The sequence below is a fragment of the Filicampus tigris genome, chromosome 16 (assembly GCF_054856515.1).
Source record: "Filicampus tigris isolate MCC_2025a chromosome 16, RoL_Ftig_1.0, whole genome shotgun sequence".
Classification (NCBI taxonomy): Eukaryota; Metazoa; Chordata; class Actinopteri; order Syngnathiformes; family Syngnathidae; genus Filicampus; species Filicampus tigris.
The window spans coordinates 14,259,253-14,275,942 of NC_141232.1; the positions used below are offsets into that span (position 1 = coordinate 14,259,253).

Consider the following 16,690-nt stretch of genomic DNA (forward strand, 5'->3'; position numbering starts at 1 on the left):
CAGCCAGCTACAGCCCTGACCTGAATTCAAATGGCACAACTGTGGAGTGGCCTAAAGAGAGATGGGACACAACCATTCATTCACAATCTAATAGGATTGGAATGCTTTCACCAGGAAAAGTGGGCCACTAGGACCACATCCAAACGTGCATGCAGTTTGAAGGTGTGCACAATTGCGCAACTGCTTTTGCGTGTTCATCGAAATTTAATATGGGGGGGAGGGGGAAATGCTGAGTCCAAAATGATTTGTTGGCACTTGTCACCAGGGTATTTCATAATGTTTGTAAGTAATAAGTGTCAGGACAGTTCCGGATGGCAGAATACGAGTGACTACTGCTGACCTGAAGTGAAAAGATGAAAAGTTACCTTAAGAACTAACAAAAATCTGAGCACTATAGTAACTTTGGGGCAATTTTGTTAAATTTACTGCTGAAATTGACAGTACTATACACATACTGGAATTTATAGTGACCTACTAGCTACAAAGTCAGCAAATTCTATTGGTAAAATTATGTTTTAGTGGACAAATTCCATAAAAAGTCATTGTTTAGTATTAATCCAATGAGATCTGGCTTGGAGTGTAAAATATTTGGTATCTCGCCAATCAACAAATAAATGGGGCATCCTTAATGATTGCTCAACCATCATCCTATATGGTGGCGAATTTGATATAGTATTCAGAGCCCAATGTGGTGTTTATTTAAATATGATGTCTCTGGCATTGGCTGTCATCCAACTGTGGTCTATAGTACAGCAACATTATAGTATGTGCCCTACAATTGGCTGGCGGCAAGTCCAAGGTGTTCCCGAGCTGGCTAGCTCCAAAAGTCAGCACAATGGATAGAAATAAAAGAGATTATACGAAGATAATGGTTGCACAAGTGTGCGCAACCATTTACAACTTGAATTTGGCTGTGTTTAGAATTTCCCAATTACATTCAAACTCATGTTAAATGGGAAACACACATTTGCCATCATTTAAAAAATGCCTCTGATTACCACCAAATAAAGTTCAGGCTTTTCCTGACATTCGTTGTGTTCTAAGTTACAGAAGAATGAAGGTTTTGTACTAAAACTGACTGGTATTTGAGCTGCTTATGTTTTTCTGTAAGAGGCAATCAGGCCCCATATCCCAGATTTATGAAGAAGTTAGGAGACTGTTGTTACATGTACTAAACAACCAGTACTTGTTAGAAATTCCTGTACCTACCTCACTGTTTCTGTTAGCCAATTGGCAGCCTCCCCGGCGAGTTTTTTCTATTATTATGTTTTTTTTTATTGCTTTTGGAGGGACATGCAGTTCTTGGTATTGTCACTATCTATCTGTTTTCTCCACCAATTATCTTGTTCAGAGTTGCAGGGATTTGGAGACTATGCCACTTTGGGCAAAAGGCAGACTAGACTCTAGAATGTTCTCCAGTCATTCACAACAACTGGACATGTGCATTCAAAAGTTTACATAAAGTCAAATTAAGTTCACTTGTAAATGTTATGTGTAAATGTTGCATTTTAGGTCCATCCTGAAATTTCACCCGGAAGCCGAATACCTCAACATTTTTTAAATGAATAGTGCACGTCTGTACGATAGAGGCTCGATCCAATGCCGTTATATGGACAATGCAATTTTACAATATCGCCACAAGATGGCAATGTACCCCTTCAAAAACTCTTCATTGAAGGCTATGCAGAGAGGATCGGCCTATTTTTTAGTACGCAATACAGTACAAATAATGCGGCATTAAATATTCAGACGTGGGCACGTTTCAAATGTGTACTGGTTCGGGGCCAATACTATGCTGTATGAGTGTATTTAATCACACTCGTCATCCCTATACTCTCATCTTACTTCCTATACAGACAAATAGACCAAGACCAGGCTCAATATCTGCTATATGATTAGAAAATGTGGTAATATGTAACACGGTGTTATGTTTGGTTGTGCAGATGGCAACAGCCGTGTCTGCGTGTCTGTGGGAGAGGAAAGGGACTCGCGGAGAGGAAACTAAACCCACCCAGAGCTGTTCAGACGTCACTGTTCACATCACAGATGTTCCCACACACACTCGGTGTGGGTTGTGGGCCGAGGCGTGCAGAGTGCCAGCGAAGCTTTAATTGGCTTGTTTTTTTTCTTTTCAATGCGCATTATTGCACGTAAGCCCGTCTTGTGCGTAAATTGAGCCTCCGCCACCGAGGCAGTGACACTTGAGCTTTTATTTCGAGTGGGAGATGAGCGTGTGTGTGATGTTTGCGATCGTAATCAATGTGCTCGAGGCGACCTATTTACGGTTAATTGTGTGACAAATTTGGTCAGAGTGTGTAGACCCACTTCCTTTAGCTAGATGGTTTTTTTTGTTTTGTTTTGTTTTTGACGAAAATGGGAAAATGGTCTAGAAAAAGAGAAGTTGTGTGGGCGGTTTGTTTCCACATGCACGACAAAAATAACGGACTTGTTATTGATGGAAAGGGAATATTTAAATATGTTGTAAAATCTTCCTCTTCAAAATAATTTGAGGGTGAACCTTTTGTGTTGTGCTGTTTTCAATACTGTAAACTTCGCCATCCGTGTTTGCTTTTCTTCCATATCGACTGTTTAAAAGGACAGAAATACCCCTCACGTTTTCCTATGGGTCACTTTATGTGCTATGCTTCTCCTGGCCAATTGTCACCGAAGCTGTTTTGATACACTTTTGGGGGCTTCAGTAATCATCCAATGTACTATATGAACATCATTTCAAATTCATTGAGGGCGTCTGTTATTCGTATCCTAATTTATCCCAAGATGCTGTGAGCATTACTCATCCACGGGACTTCCCCCAACTCCTCCACATATTCCTCCTTTGAGCCCCCTTTTTTTGCCGCGCATATTTGCGCACTGACGCGTACACCATCATTGTCGTCCTTGGCCGCGTGCGCTTCTCCAAGCATCCACGCAGATGCTCCATGCAGGATCCGGACGCCCACTCATGCCTGATGCCCTGCCAAGTGGTGAGGCGCGTTCAAGATCCCTGGCATTCCTAAAAGTCACTGTCACCCCCCATCTGCACTAAATGACCACTGACCCCAAATGGGGTTAACGACAGTGTCAACATAGCAGTAACCCAAAATCTACAATTGAATATTGAATCATTAGTATAGGGTTTGCTGCTCTAATTTGCTTGTGCCGTGCTATATGTTGAATACATGTTTTTTAATGATTTGATCTGTCTCATATTAATAGTCATGGGACTCTTTAAAGACAGTTTTAATATTTGACTTCTATTTGATTATCCTCAAATGGCACCATATTTCCTACATATGCTGTTTCGTGGGCTCATTAGTGGTATACAGTCACTTAGCAATAAGCTCAAGTGTTGTCAGGGGTACAGCAGGAGTCATTTTATGTCTTACAAGGTTCCCTGTACTCTATCCAGCCACCAATTCCTTTACCACTGTTTTTTATTACTGTTTTTTATTAGAGAAACAGGTGAGCTGAAGCCTATCCCACGCAGTGGATTTTGTGCGAGAGGTGATGTAGACATGTGGTTCCCCCTCAACTGGTGTAGACACTTTATCATCACATTCTCACCCCTATAGTCAAACTCCAAACATGGAGGCCAGAGCCCTTATTCAAACCCTGATCCTCAAAACTGTGCTAACCACCATGTTACCAGCAAATGAACCTCTTATTGGATTTCAATTACAGTAAGTGTTTGTGTTTTTTTTCTGTGGCCAAAAGTTACCGGCATGCTTCTTAACTGCAAAGGTCAAAAGTTACTGGTATGTTTTTCAACTGCAAAGGTCAAGGCCAACAATGCAGTACATTGCAGTGACCTTTTCCCCAGTAGTGTTCATTAAAAAAAAAAATACTCACACACAACAACAATACTGCAATAAATCCATGCAAACTAGGAGTCATGGTTTGTTGTTTGGGCTGTGTTGTTTTTTTCCTCTCTCTGTAAGCCATGGTTGTATACTGTATTTTCTCTTATAGAACAACAACACATTGCCATCATGTTTTTGAGACTCTTTACTTAAATACACATCAGATCACACATTTAAAAAAAATGACATTGTAAACATTGGACATGGTTAGTTTGCCTGGATCAACCGGGACAAACAACAATAATTTACACAAAGAATATATGCAGCATTTGATGACAATATCATCAACGGCAAATATACAAAGACATATTGATAACCAATTTCTGCCATTTATTAACCGGAATAAGGGCATCTTCTCTCAGTATATGCCAACTTCGAATGCAGCGCTGATGAAGTGTTGAATGGTTCTTTGAGGGGTGTCCAGCATCCGAAAGTACCATTCCAATCAGTCTTTTGCACAATATCGACACAACATAGTTGTCTACAAAGTCCCCCCTGCTGCCTCGCGTTGCTGTGGTGCTATATGCACACCATGACTCCAGTGTTATCACCTTAAAGTCACTTACAAAAACGTAGTCTCTGCGTTTAAAATGCCTCCATCTTGCTTGTGAGCATCAGCTGACAGCCGCTGCTCACGTGGGTCAGGACTTTCTGTTTGAGCTGGGCCACCTGGTCCCGGAGCACCGAGGCTGTGTTGGAAAGGCCCGCGTTGTCGCTCTTCAGCCCTTTCACCTTCTCCTCCAGTCGAGCGATGCGCTCCAGTTTGCGCCGCCGGCACTTAGTTGCCGCCAGTCGGTTCCTCAGCCTCTTTCGCTCCGCCTTGATCCTCTCCTGTGTCTCCAGGTCGATAGGGGACATGGGAGGCGAGCCGTCGCTGCTCAGGAGGTCCGGCACGGTTTGCGGTTCCTCTTTGAGAGCGACGAGCCGCTGCGGATGAAGTCCAGAACCCGGGTGGGGGTTCTGGAAAGCGCCGTGCGCGGAGGTCTGTGGGTGGTTCTGCTGGTGGGGCGGCAAGTAGCTGATGGTGGCTGTGGGGTAGCTGGAGGCGGCCGAAGAGAGGCCGGTGTTCGGGCAGTAGGCGTTCAGCGTCGTGTAGATGGGAGGTTCGGGTTGCAGTCCCGAGCCGAACACGCTGGGGGCCGCTGGCGAGCATGTGGTAACTCCGCTGGCGCCGATGGAGGACGCCGAATGAGGCATTTGGTTCATCTTGTGTAGCTCGTCCAAAGCTTTTACGAACCCCTCGGCGAAGCCCTCCTGCTCATCGGTGATGCCCCGATTGTAGAAGTATTGCCCCGGGGTCGGGGTGGTGATGACACCGTTACTGTTTTGGATGATGAGCCTCTCGAGCTCTGGGGACGCGAGCTTCAGGGTCCCAACGTCCTGCTGCACCCCCTGGTACGGGTCCGTGTCGGCCCTCAGGTGTGATTTCAGGTTGCGATAGGGCTCTGTCAAGTTCAAATTCATATTCTGCTTTAGCAGCTTGTAGTCGTGCATGGCGGCGTCTGAGTGGCCGTAAGCCGACAGAAAAGAGTCATCATGATAAAAAGGCTGTTCCATCTTTGTGGACATAAAGTCGGGAAAGTAAGCTTACCGGCTGCTTATTGAAATAGTCTCAACAAATGACAAGAGTCAGCAGAGAACGAGCATCAATTGGTCTTGTCAACAGTGTCCCAACATCAGAAACTATCACTCCAACTGAAAAAAATAGTGAAAGTCCAGCAAGTCAAGACAAAAGCGCGCCTGATGATTCCCCCCCAAAAAACTTGCGGACTCCTGTGACGACGCGTACGCGTTGCTGCGTGTGAAGTTGTGTCCAGTCGGCTTAATAGAGCCCATTTTATATAGGCATCGACACACACTTGCTGCTAAGGAACTGCTGCGTTCTGATTGGCCAGTTTCCCCGGAGACCGCGCCCCAGTGAGTGACGCAGATGCCGGGAAGAAGCGACTGTAAATAAGCCTGTAGGCAAGACAGCACTCGGCGGAGGCATGTCTGCGGACACTTTCGTCATAAATACAGACCTTTTACTTTATTTATGACTTTAATTTAACAGTTTAGATGTTTAATGTAGCTCTTTTGACATACCAACTGGTGGTAGAATTATACATTATTCAATTTGGGCTCTACTTTTCGTCACAAAAGCGCATCAATGTTAAATACAATCGCAAAAATAGTCTTTTTTTTAAGTTATAGGTACTCGTTTTGTTATTTAATTGATACAAATTATATGAATGTTTACTAAATTAAAGTCCGAGTGATGAGTTGAAATCATGTCGTCTTCTGTTGAGGAAGTCCTCATACCTAATATGGGCATGAGTGACGTAGTAGTTCCCCTCCGGGAGAACCGGGAACCCACTCCCACTAGGACTGCATTCCTGCTTTTGTGCCATCCATGTGCTACTCAGGAAGGGACTTTGTGGATCGGCAGCGAAGGAAAAAGGCTCGCATCATTTATGTTTACTGAGCGAGAGAAATACAATAGTCCAGACTCCAGAACGACAGGAATGATTGCATTATTACATAGTGATTATGATTTGGGAATTTAGATTTACTTTGCAATGAAGTTGACATGAATTGAATGATAACACCAAACGTCTTGTATTTATATATATATATATGTATATATATATATATATATATATATATATATATATATATATATATATATATATATATATATATATATATATATATATATATATATATATATATATATGGGGCAAGGCAGTTTTATTTATTGTATGTAGCACATTTCATATCCAAGACAATTTAATGTGTTTCACGTACATGAAATAAAAATACCACATTTAAAAGCATTTACAAACAAATTAATTCAAGCCATCCAAAATTGAAGTAAATAAATAAAAGACAGCTTACTCAGATTACTAAAAGAATGTACAGCGCAAGAATACAATTTGGGAAAAATGTATAATTGAAATTCTTTAGAAGAGCTTAATCATAGGTATGACACGGAACAGCATAGTTTTTAACCCGGCTCACTTCAATTCTCCCTTACTCCATTTGCATGCAGCATAAAAGGTATGTGCTGCTTCACCATATTTGCTTTGAACTCTGGTCTTCACAAATTGACCTGAGTGTGCAGACCTCACCTCCGAACCCTACTGGGTTTATAATAAATTAGTATTTCTTTAATGTATTCAGGACCCAAACCATTGCGGGGTTTATAGACCCGTAGTAGAATTTTAAAATCTATTTTACAGCTGACTGAGTGTAAGGTCTTTAGGACTGCTGTAATATGTTCTGATTTCTTTGTTCTGGTCAGAACCCAAGAGGCAGCATTCTTAATGAGCTGGAGCTGTGTGGTGCTCTTTTGAGGGAGTCCAATCAGAAGACCAAAAATTAACTCCACTGGAGATAAAGTCATGGATAAGCTTCTCCCAGTTTGCTTTGAGCATGCTACCCTTCAATCTGGATATGTTTTTCAGCTGGTGAAAAAAACTATTTTAGTATTTACTATTTGGTATGACTGCTAAAGGTGAGATGTGAATCAATCAGCACACCAAGGTTTTGAACGTAGTCTTTATTGTTGGCCTTTATAGACAGTGACTCCAAGGGCCTTATTTTCGTACAAAGACACACACGCGCTCAGTATAAAAACTGGCACAGTAACATTTTCGTGCTGGGGCACGTCTACTGTGTTTGGGAATTTGCCAGAACTTGCTACACCTCGCTGGGCGTTCTGGTGGACCGAGGATATTTACTATTACATGCCCACGGCACAGCTGACAATTTGCTGACAGAAAGATGACTAGACTTTAAACCAGGTGAAAACCAGGTCTAAGTTGTGGCGCAGGTGGCGTAACATGATTCTGCACCACACTGATAGGTGTGGTGGATGCCATCGTTTTTCATTCATAAATATGACATCAGCGTGCATCAAACCCTCTGAATCATTATAGAAATCAGTTAATGGAATGCAATTATTATTATTATTATTATCCATCCATCCATCCATTATCGATGCCGCTTCTCCTCACAAGGGTGCTGGAGCCTATCCCAGCAGTCTAGTAGGGGACACCCCGAATTGGTTGCCAGCCAATCGCAGGGCACACAGAGACAAACATCTGCACTTCCAATCACACCTACCTAGGGGCAATTTAGAGTGTCCAATCAACTTACCATGCATGTTTTTGGAATGTGGGAGGAAACTGGAGGACCCGGAGAAAACCCACGCAGGTGCGGGGAGAACATGCAAACTCCACACAGGGAGGCCAGAGCTGGGTATTATTATTGTTATTATTATTATTATTATTATTATTATTATTATTATTATACATACAACTGGTGTCTCCAACAAGTGGCCACTTAACAGCAGCCAACTTGACATTATCTGCAAGTGGAGAGCTTCTTGCAGTTCCTTATAAATGTACTTTGCAGGCGCCAACCTCCCGCATGGACTTCCGCGAGTCTTTTTCTTCTTCTGTAGTGTGGGCTGCGTTCCTCACCTGCGATGAATTTAAAGGAAAGAAAGAAAATTACACCCATGCACACAGACAGACTGCACTTTGCGCTAGACTTGCACTGAGCATGAAAATAGGGTCCCAAGTGTTTACTAATAGCAGCCATCTTTTCTTCATAGCCCAAAACAATTACCTATGTTGCATTTGTTTTAGACAGTGACACAATAATTTAAACGACCTGTTGTCATTTGGGGACATTGATAGATATACTGTAGCTGCGTATCATCTGCATAATGCCATAATCAATTTCAGCCAAACCAGGGGCGCAGCCAGAACGTGGCTAATGGGTGGGCCTAGAAAAATCAGGGTGGGCTTGAATCTCTCTCTCACTGAGCACAATCCTCCTGTCCCGACACATTGTATATTCAAATAAAATGACAAATTGAATAATATAAAGTTCACATCTTCCTTAAACAACCAAAATTATGCCATTATAAATATTCCCCCCAAAAAATCACAACGGAACACAAATTCAAAAATACTTTAATAATTATAAATATATATATTTTTTAAATCACAATGGAACACAAATTCAAAAATACTTTAATCATAATTGAAATGATATATTTTTCTCATGAATCTCACTGGGGTGGGTCTATCAGGCCCACCCATGGCTCCGCCCCTGAGCCAAACAAGATTTTTTTTTTAAACTTAAATGAAATGAGTATAGATTTCTAACAATGTGTGTTAATAGTAGAGGTCAGTGGTTGTATTTTGAGACACGTTTGTCATTATGGTTGAGGTTTCTCTTAAGAAGGTTCTATTTATAGCCCAGCAACACCGATGTTATTCCTTAGCTTGTCTATGGCGTTTTGCATTGTTTGTTAGCATTAAGCTAAAGGGCTGCCATAAGGAAAGGCTAAGTGGTTTTTTTCAAATGTAGACACCATTGTATTTGAATTTTGCACAAGGTTGTATTGAAATTCGGTTTCTGCATTTGACTGATGTTAGCAACAAAAGTATCACAGCCTGCTCTTTCAAGAAGATTCAATGACACTTCCTCCAACAATATGCCCTTTGGTACTATGTAAACAAGGCCAAGTAAGAAGTAATGTCTTTGTTCTTTTTATCTGTTCGGCCTATTTCACTAAGATTACGTTTGGTTCTGCTCCGCTGGCACAATACTGTAGTTGCGGTTGACTCTTTTTGTGCACAATGCATAGAGAAAGTCTAGGCTGTTGGGAAGGGAATCATTGACTGGTCTTTGTAATTTGTCAAACTCCCACACAAACACAGATAAATGCCTCCACCGATGTAGATTGTATCCGTGTTCAGACAAAACAAGTCGGGTGGGATGGTTTGTTCTGGCTGATGTCTTCTGGCTGCATCTGAGGAATTAATCTTAGTTGTTGTTCTGCTGTCAGCAACACATCAATAGCAAATCACTTCCTTACACATGTAGGGGAAACAGTGTCAAGTCCCTTTTTTGTATTAGAATTTAATAATAAAATAGAATTTCGGCATGTTCATTGCACAATTCTGTAAAGTGGACTCAGGAACATTCTAGTTCATAACTAAGAGTATACATAAAATATATTTATTATAAATAATTTTACCATTATTTCTATTTCAATTATTTAGCTTTGAGTTTTTACAATGTTTTTTCTTTTTATTTATTTACTTAGAAAAACATTTTGCCCTATAAACTCTTCTAAGAGATACAATTTATAATCTGGAAAAAAACGTTGTAGCACAAATATTAGACTATATTGCTTTAGTAACTTTATAATTATGATATACCAGCATAACCTACTTTTCTTTCATTAGATCTAATTTTAACTTTTTAATTATTATAATTCCCTGTGTTCACTGCGGTACTATTACCGAATAGTGAGCCATAGATGACTCAATTAGAGTGAGTTTTAAGTTACCAAAAATGGTTTACTTTCAAATAAAAGGATAAAAATAACCATCCATCCATCCATTATCGATACAGCTTCTCCTCACAAGGGTCGCGGGCGTGCTGGAGCCTATCCCAGCTGTCTTCGGGCAGTAGGCGGGGCACACCCTGAATTGGTTGCCAGCCAATCGCAGGGCACACACAGACAAACATCCGCACTCACAATCACACCTAGGGGCAATTTAGAGAGTCCAATCAACTTACCATGCATGTTTTTGGAATGTGGGAGGAAACCGGAGTACCCGCAGCAGAAAACCCACGCAGGCACGGGGAGAACATGCAAAGTCCAGACAGGGAGGCCGGAGCCGGGATAAAACCCACGACCTCTGAACTGTGAGGCGGAGGTGCTAACCAGTCGACCACCGTGCCGCCCATAAAAATAACAGCTTTTATATATTTATAATTGAGGGCTACCTCTATAATTTTATTCTAAATAGACATTTTTAATGGAATTTACTTTAGTTTGTCAAGTTTTTAATTCAAATTTTAGAGTCTCAACGAGCGCCTTGACACCATATCTAGTTCATTCTTTCCATTTAGGAACTCCTGTCCATCATTGCAGTAAGCAGCAATTAAGTGTTTGAGGCCTTGTTCGGGACCATATCGCCTTCTTAGACTGATGTTTACGTTTTGTGGGACTTTGTTTCACTTACACATTGCTGAACACCAGCCAGAACTACAGTGGCCCTAAAGGGTAAAAAGAGCTGAAAACTGGACCGCTGGACCAGGAAACTAAGAGGTCCACTGGTGAGAGGGCGCAAATACTTGACTCACCACAGGCGCTGACAACCCACGCTAAGCCTCTTCCAATAAATGAAGCCCATCATAATCTCTGTGTTATAATGCAAAACTTGTATGATCACCACACTCTATAAACAGTAACTTGAGCTCCGATGTGCAATAGCCAGCAGCACGCATAACAGGAGTTAAGGTTGGTCCATCAATATTGCAGACACACTAACTGGGTGATCGAGTGTCACCATTGCACTGGCCAGAGTTGGAGCTTGAGTCATTGCAACTTGGACTCTTGTCGCCTCAAGTCACTGTTTTGATGACTTGTGAGTTGACTTGACAAAAATAAAAGAGCTGAGAGTCTTGTACTTGACTTGAGACATTGACTTCACAGTTTGGTTTAAAAATTATATTACTATTATTATTATTATTATTATTATTATTATTATTATTATTATTATTATTATTATTATTATTATTATTATTATTATTATTATATAAGTATTATATTAATTATATTATATATAAATATATATATATATATAAATATAAATACATATATATATATATATATAGCCACATGCCCATCAAAGGAGGACCCTGACAAAAACAGTAACGATAAATTTAAATTTTGTTTGCAAAGGTGATTAAACAAGTACATTTTAAGTGAAGTAAATTTCAATAAATGAGAAACAGCAAACAGAATATGGTTTTAAAATGAAATTAATTTCAGATAAAAATAGTAGATTTAAAAAAAAGTACAGTATCATACAGTATCCTACATGGAATAATCATGATTTCAAAATGAAATAAATTTAAGTTAAAAGCAGCAAAAGGTTAATTCGGTTTTAAAAAATGAAATAATGAATTTTATCATTTAAAACTACATTTAAGAACTTTTTAAGGTTGTTTGTCTGTCACACATGCATATAATATTACTTATTGAGATATTCTGTAAACAGACAGGTGTTGTAGGTCTGCTGTCAGTGTCTTTTTTTTCAAGATGAAGTTGTTTGGAATGTAAAACAGGTTTTCGCTAAAACAACTAATACAATCGATGTTGATTATTGAAGTTGTGTTTTGGTGTTGAATTGGAGTGCACTCTAAAAACAGGTGGTTTGAAAATACCACCATTTTTGGTCAAAAATGGACCGATCCACTACTTGGGTCAATTTGACCCAACCCCAAAAATGGATAGTTTTGTCCAAAACAACCCAAAAAGTTTGGCTGTTTATTACATAACAACACAAGAAGCTGGGTTGAATTGATCCAATTTGTGGATTTGTGGTTTTTACACAAAATTGTCTTATTTTTAACCCAACTGTTTTTAGAATGTGCATTATCTTGGGAGGTATAATTAAAATGCTCTTTTTATGATGACCACATACTACAGGTAAGACTGCATTAAAAGAGGACTTGACTTACTCAGGACAAAATGACTTGAGATTTGTTGGAGGCTTGAAAGTTAAGACTCTTTTAAAAAAAATGGTGGATTGCATCAGGACGGTCGCCCAACAAAAAAAAAAATTGCTCCAAACAAATCATGTGACTGACTCGCTGTGGCGCCCCCTGATGAGATTCAAACTTTCCAAGCAAAAACAGCCCCTTCATCTCTATGTTTGTGTAACCTTTGCTGTTCTAGTTTTGGCAGTCAGACAGACCCTGTTATCATGTTCAGACCTCATAGGAGTCCTCCCAATAAAACAGAGGTTAACAAAATCATACAGCTAAATAACCACGCTCCTGACACAACTTTGAAAGCTGAAGCCTGCCTTTTTTCTCCTCTCTCTCCATGATTGATAATAACGACGTGAAGAAATTGTCCGGTATCCACCAAGACTATTTTAATTCTATTCCTTCTTGCCAGTATCCATGGGAATATGGATAAACAGAGAAAAACAACACACTTCCTGGCAGTGTTGTGCATCTGCTTTGCCACCTCCCTTATAAATGCTATTCTCTGCACAGCTGTTCGTTTCAGCCACTGCTCCACTCTGCTGGGGTTGAGGTTTTATTCAGCATTGCGGTAGAGGTCGACCGCAGTCCCAGTGACATTTTGGCAAAGCACATTATATGGTCCAGAGTGGTGAGTGTTTACGGGAACACTCATGCAGTGGCGTCTTGCCATCATGCCAAATGTTACTCAAAACACTCATACTACCTCAGCTGTGTGAGAAACCAATGAGGGAACACAGAGGCAGATGCATACGGTGTGTTATGGATTCATGACTAAAGCCGTTTGTGTCCAAAAACAACACAGTAGTGCTTCAAATTCAGGTCTAAACATTGACATGTGGCGTTTCGTTGGAACACTTCACTGATCGGGTTTCAGCTTTTGTGAAAACAAAAATGTGTCTGACGTCTTAGTCACGTCTTGATTAGTCATATCTCTGTTTAGACTGTTTAGATTTAGAGATGCTCTGTATGCACAAGTATAGAAAAACGCTCCAACTTCTGCTTTCTTTGTCTGCAGACATGGTTTGTTGTTCCCCCGGGATGTCTTTTTGTTTGTGCGTTTTTTTTTTTTTTTGTGTGGGGGCGAGGGGGTATTCAAAAAGGTTCAAGGCAAGATGAGCTGCTTGGCAACAGATCTGGTTGTAAGAGTGAGGATCGCATGGATGACTGCCAAAAACAATTGAATGTTACCTGGGCCTATTCCTGTGTGAGAATGGGAAGAGCAAGCCCCGAAGCTGGAAAGAAGCCTTTTACAGTACGATTAATCAAAGCGCACTTGTACTGTATGTGACCTCGAAAAGCATATGACTTTGGGTGGAGTATTCTTCACTGTTATCTTTACCACATGTTTATATCTGAGTTAAGGGAGGAGAAAAAAGATTGATTTATTAAAATGATTAACAGCAAAAGTATCTTTTGTCTCCATGATTTCATTTATCATCAGAAAAATGTGAGCTGTGCATTTGTGTGTGACTCCCAAAAAAGAAGGAATCATAAAGGAGATATATACAGTACAGACAGAATGTATTTTTCAAAATTGTTTATGAACAGGGCCTGAAAATGGATTATTGCGCTCCAGTTCAAGTCCGTCATCACGTCAGCCGCCACAACGATTGCATCCCAGCGGCAACTTCAAAACAAAATCTCAGTAAGGTTTTGATATAAATGTACAGCAGGTGTGTCAAACTCATTTTTGTCGCGGGCCTCGTGGTAGTTTTGGTGCCCCGTTGAGACTGTGAGCCCACATAATGTATGATTCCCCCTTACGATATTACACAACAAATTGATGGATAACACATTTTGAAATCATAATCCTGTATATAATTGTTTAACTGTTTTTCAATTTCTTTTAAAGGAGGGATTAGTATGAAAAAATTCTTGCAATTCATATTTTAGTCTTGTTCAAAGTGCGAGGGCCACATAAAATGATGTCGCAGGCCGCATCTGACCCCCGGGCCTTGAGTTTGACATCTGTACAGTATTCCTTGTTTCGCTTTTATTTTGAAGTTGGCCCTCGTGGCGCGTTACATATTATGTTATGAATAACCACAGTGGCTCCCCGCTAATGGCTACATTGGCGATTTGACGTGGCGGAAAGCGTTGAAGGCAGGCCACCAGCGAGACGGTTATCTTTGTGCTGCTGCGCCACAGTTTTGACGGTACGTCAAAATACGTTCTTAGTCAAAAGTTGTCGGTGGTGCAAAAAAAAAAAAGTGGACGGTGGACAGCTGCCCAAGAGAACCATGCTAAGTAAGCTAGCTGATCACAGGGTCCCATAGTGCAAATCAGAGGTGGGCAATTGATTTTTCAAACGGGCCATATAACAGAATTGTGGTAAATATAAATTTAATGTTTTTTTTATAAAAGAGTAAATTCCATTGCTTTAATAAGCTGCTGTTACGTAGCCCTGGTATTTGTTGTTGTAATTAAGATATAAAAACTGAAAACTGAAGAAAAAAAAAAAAAAAGTTCATTTGGTTATGTTAGAATGACATTTCTACACATATTAACGATAAACCTTGCCTAGATGTGCCGTAAGTCTTAAAATTCATCCGTGATTGGTAAAAAATGAGCACCACTAAACAACAAACAACAACCTCTAGTGCTCATTTGAGATCCATGTCAAAATTTTTGTGTACCCTTGTTTAAGAATTGAACTCAACCTTAACTTGTCTGAATTAAAAGAATAAAATAAAATACTGGATGGACACTCTTAAAAAAAAACATTTTCTTATTACTCAAGATTTAGATTTCAAAGTATATTTTTAAAAAAGAGAGTATCCTTAATTTTGTTTTCACTCGGCTGTATTTTGTTTGCTACATTATTGCATTCATTAGACAACACAATGAACAAATTTATACAAACAGGCAAGTTAGAGGTGTCAGGATTCGGGAATTGAGTGCTTTGCTCAAGGGCAACCAAATTCAGTTTTCCATTGCAGGATTCAAACTTTCACAGGCCGTTTTCAACAGGGCCAATTCAAACCGACGACCATTCGAAGACCTGAAGTCATTGTCATTCTGACAATGCCCATCTTAACCTTCCTCGTTCTCAATCTCACCAATTCTTGCAAAATCACAGTTACTTTTTTTGCCCTCATGGATTCTGCCTGTAACAAAGCAGGCCTTCACAATGAGGTTCTTGTGCCGGAGCTTGAGCTCTCCTCACCTCCTCCACTCAAACTGTCCCATTGTGCGCCTCGCCACCTCTGCACAACTCGTCTTTTGTCAGAGCCGGGCAGCAGTGCGCCTGTCGTCTGCTTCTTCGCAACGCTGAGCCCTTTCCCTTCATCGAGAAGACTCCGTCCATGTGACTCAGAGCTGCGCAGGCACAACCGAGGCCAGCCAGAGGTCAAAGCTCCGAGCTCACGCCTCACTTCATAGTCTCTCCCCTGACCTTCGCAACTCCGGCAAACACCCACTCAGCAGAAAAGAGCAGCGGGTTGTAGAGAGACGAGCGGGTGGGCAAGGGGAAAGAGAAAGACATGCTCAGTCTTGATGAGGTTTGTTTGCGAAGTGCCCTCTTGACGGAAAGGCTGACTCCTTCATTTAGACATAATGGGGCCTCTCAAGTTAGTCCCCTTTGTCAAGATGGTCACTTTATTGCCAGGTCTATTAATAGAGTGATCTATCATCATTGACATCATCACGCCGCATGATGCCGTGGTGTACACCGTATTAACTCGAAACCGCAGGCCGTCCAAGCTATCAAAGGTCAGCCGGCAAAAAACCTCATTCACTCTTCATGCGGCATTCATTTGAAGGCTAAAGTTCGTACGGTCTCCAATTTGAGATGCTCCGCTGATTTCAAGTCTGGCATGCGTTAGTAGTACATCACGTGATAGCGACAATATGATTATTTTTGGCCTCGCAATCTGCCTCGGTATTTTAAGGAATGGAAATGAAGGGTGACCTAATTATCCCCTGATACTTCCCATCGCATTATCATCACTGCAAGGTGTCGTTTGGTTGTAAACTGAATTATTTGTATTTTTATTACGTATATTGTCATACCATCAGTGAGTGCAGCATATTAGAGGCAGCAAAATTGAATTATATGTCCGTTAAAAAAGAGGGGGAGGGGCGTGGGTGCTGCTACAACTGTGTCCAAATGAGCTGTTAAAAATTTGCATCTGTGACTAATCAAATCATATGCAGTCACATTTTGGTTCAAGCAGATTTTTTTTTTAATGTCGGGATCTTCCCAGAAAAAAGGGTTGAAACCAACTGTTCAAACTGCAGGTCCACAAACCGCTTTCTCA

At 40.7% G+C, this 16,690-nt stretch overlaps 1 protein-coding gene across 2 annotated transcripts; it reads right to left on the reverse strand.

The window, feature by feature from the left end:
• Positions 1–3,987: 3,987 nt before the first annotated feature.
• Positions 3,988–5,693, reverse strand: junbb (JunB proto-oncogene, AP-1 transcription factor subunit b). 2 transcript variants are annotated; one of them, XM_086056472.1, is made up of 2 exons: positions 5,452–5,693; positions 3,988–5,362 (listed from the first exon to the last, which is right to left on the reverse strand). In XM_086056472.1, exon 2 carries the CDS (start codon positions 5,352–5,354, stop codon positions 4,446–4,448), a length of 909 nt encoding a protein of 302 aa, XP_085912598.1. In that variant the 5' UTR covers positions 5,355–5,362; positions 5,452–5,693; the 3' UTR covers positions 3,988–4,445. The 2 variants fall into 2 exon arrangements, with proteins under 2 accessions (XP_085912598.1, XP_085912597.1); XM_086056471.1 differs by having other exon boundaries at positions 3,988–5,693.
• Positions 5,694–16,690: the final 10,997 nt, after the last annotated feature.

What these genes read in the sequence shown, in the direction of transcription:
- junbb (XM_086056471.1), bottom strand. Translation starts at nt 5,429, where the DNA reads ATGTCCACAAAGATGGAACAGCCTTTTTATCATGATGACTCTTTTCTG.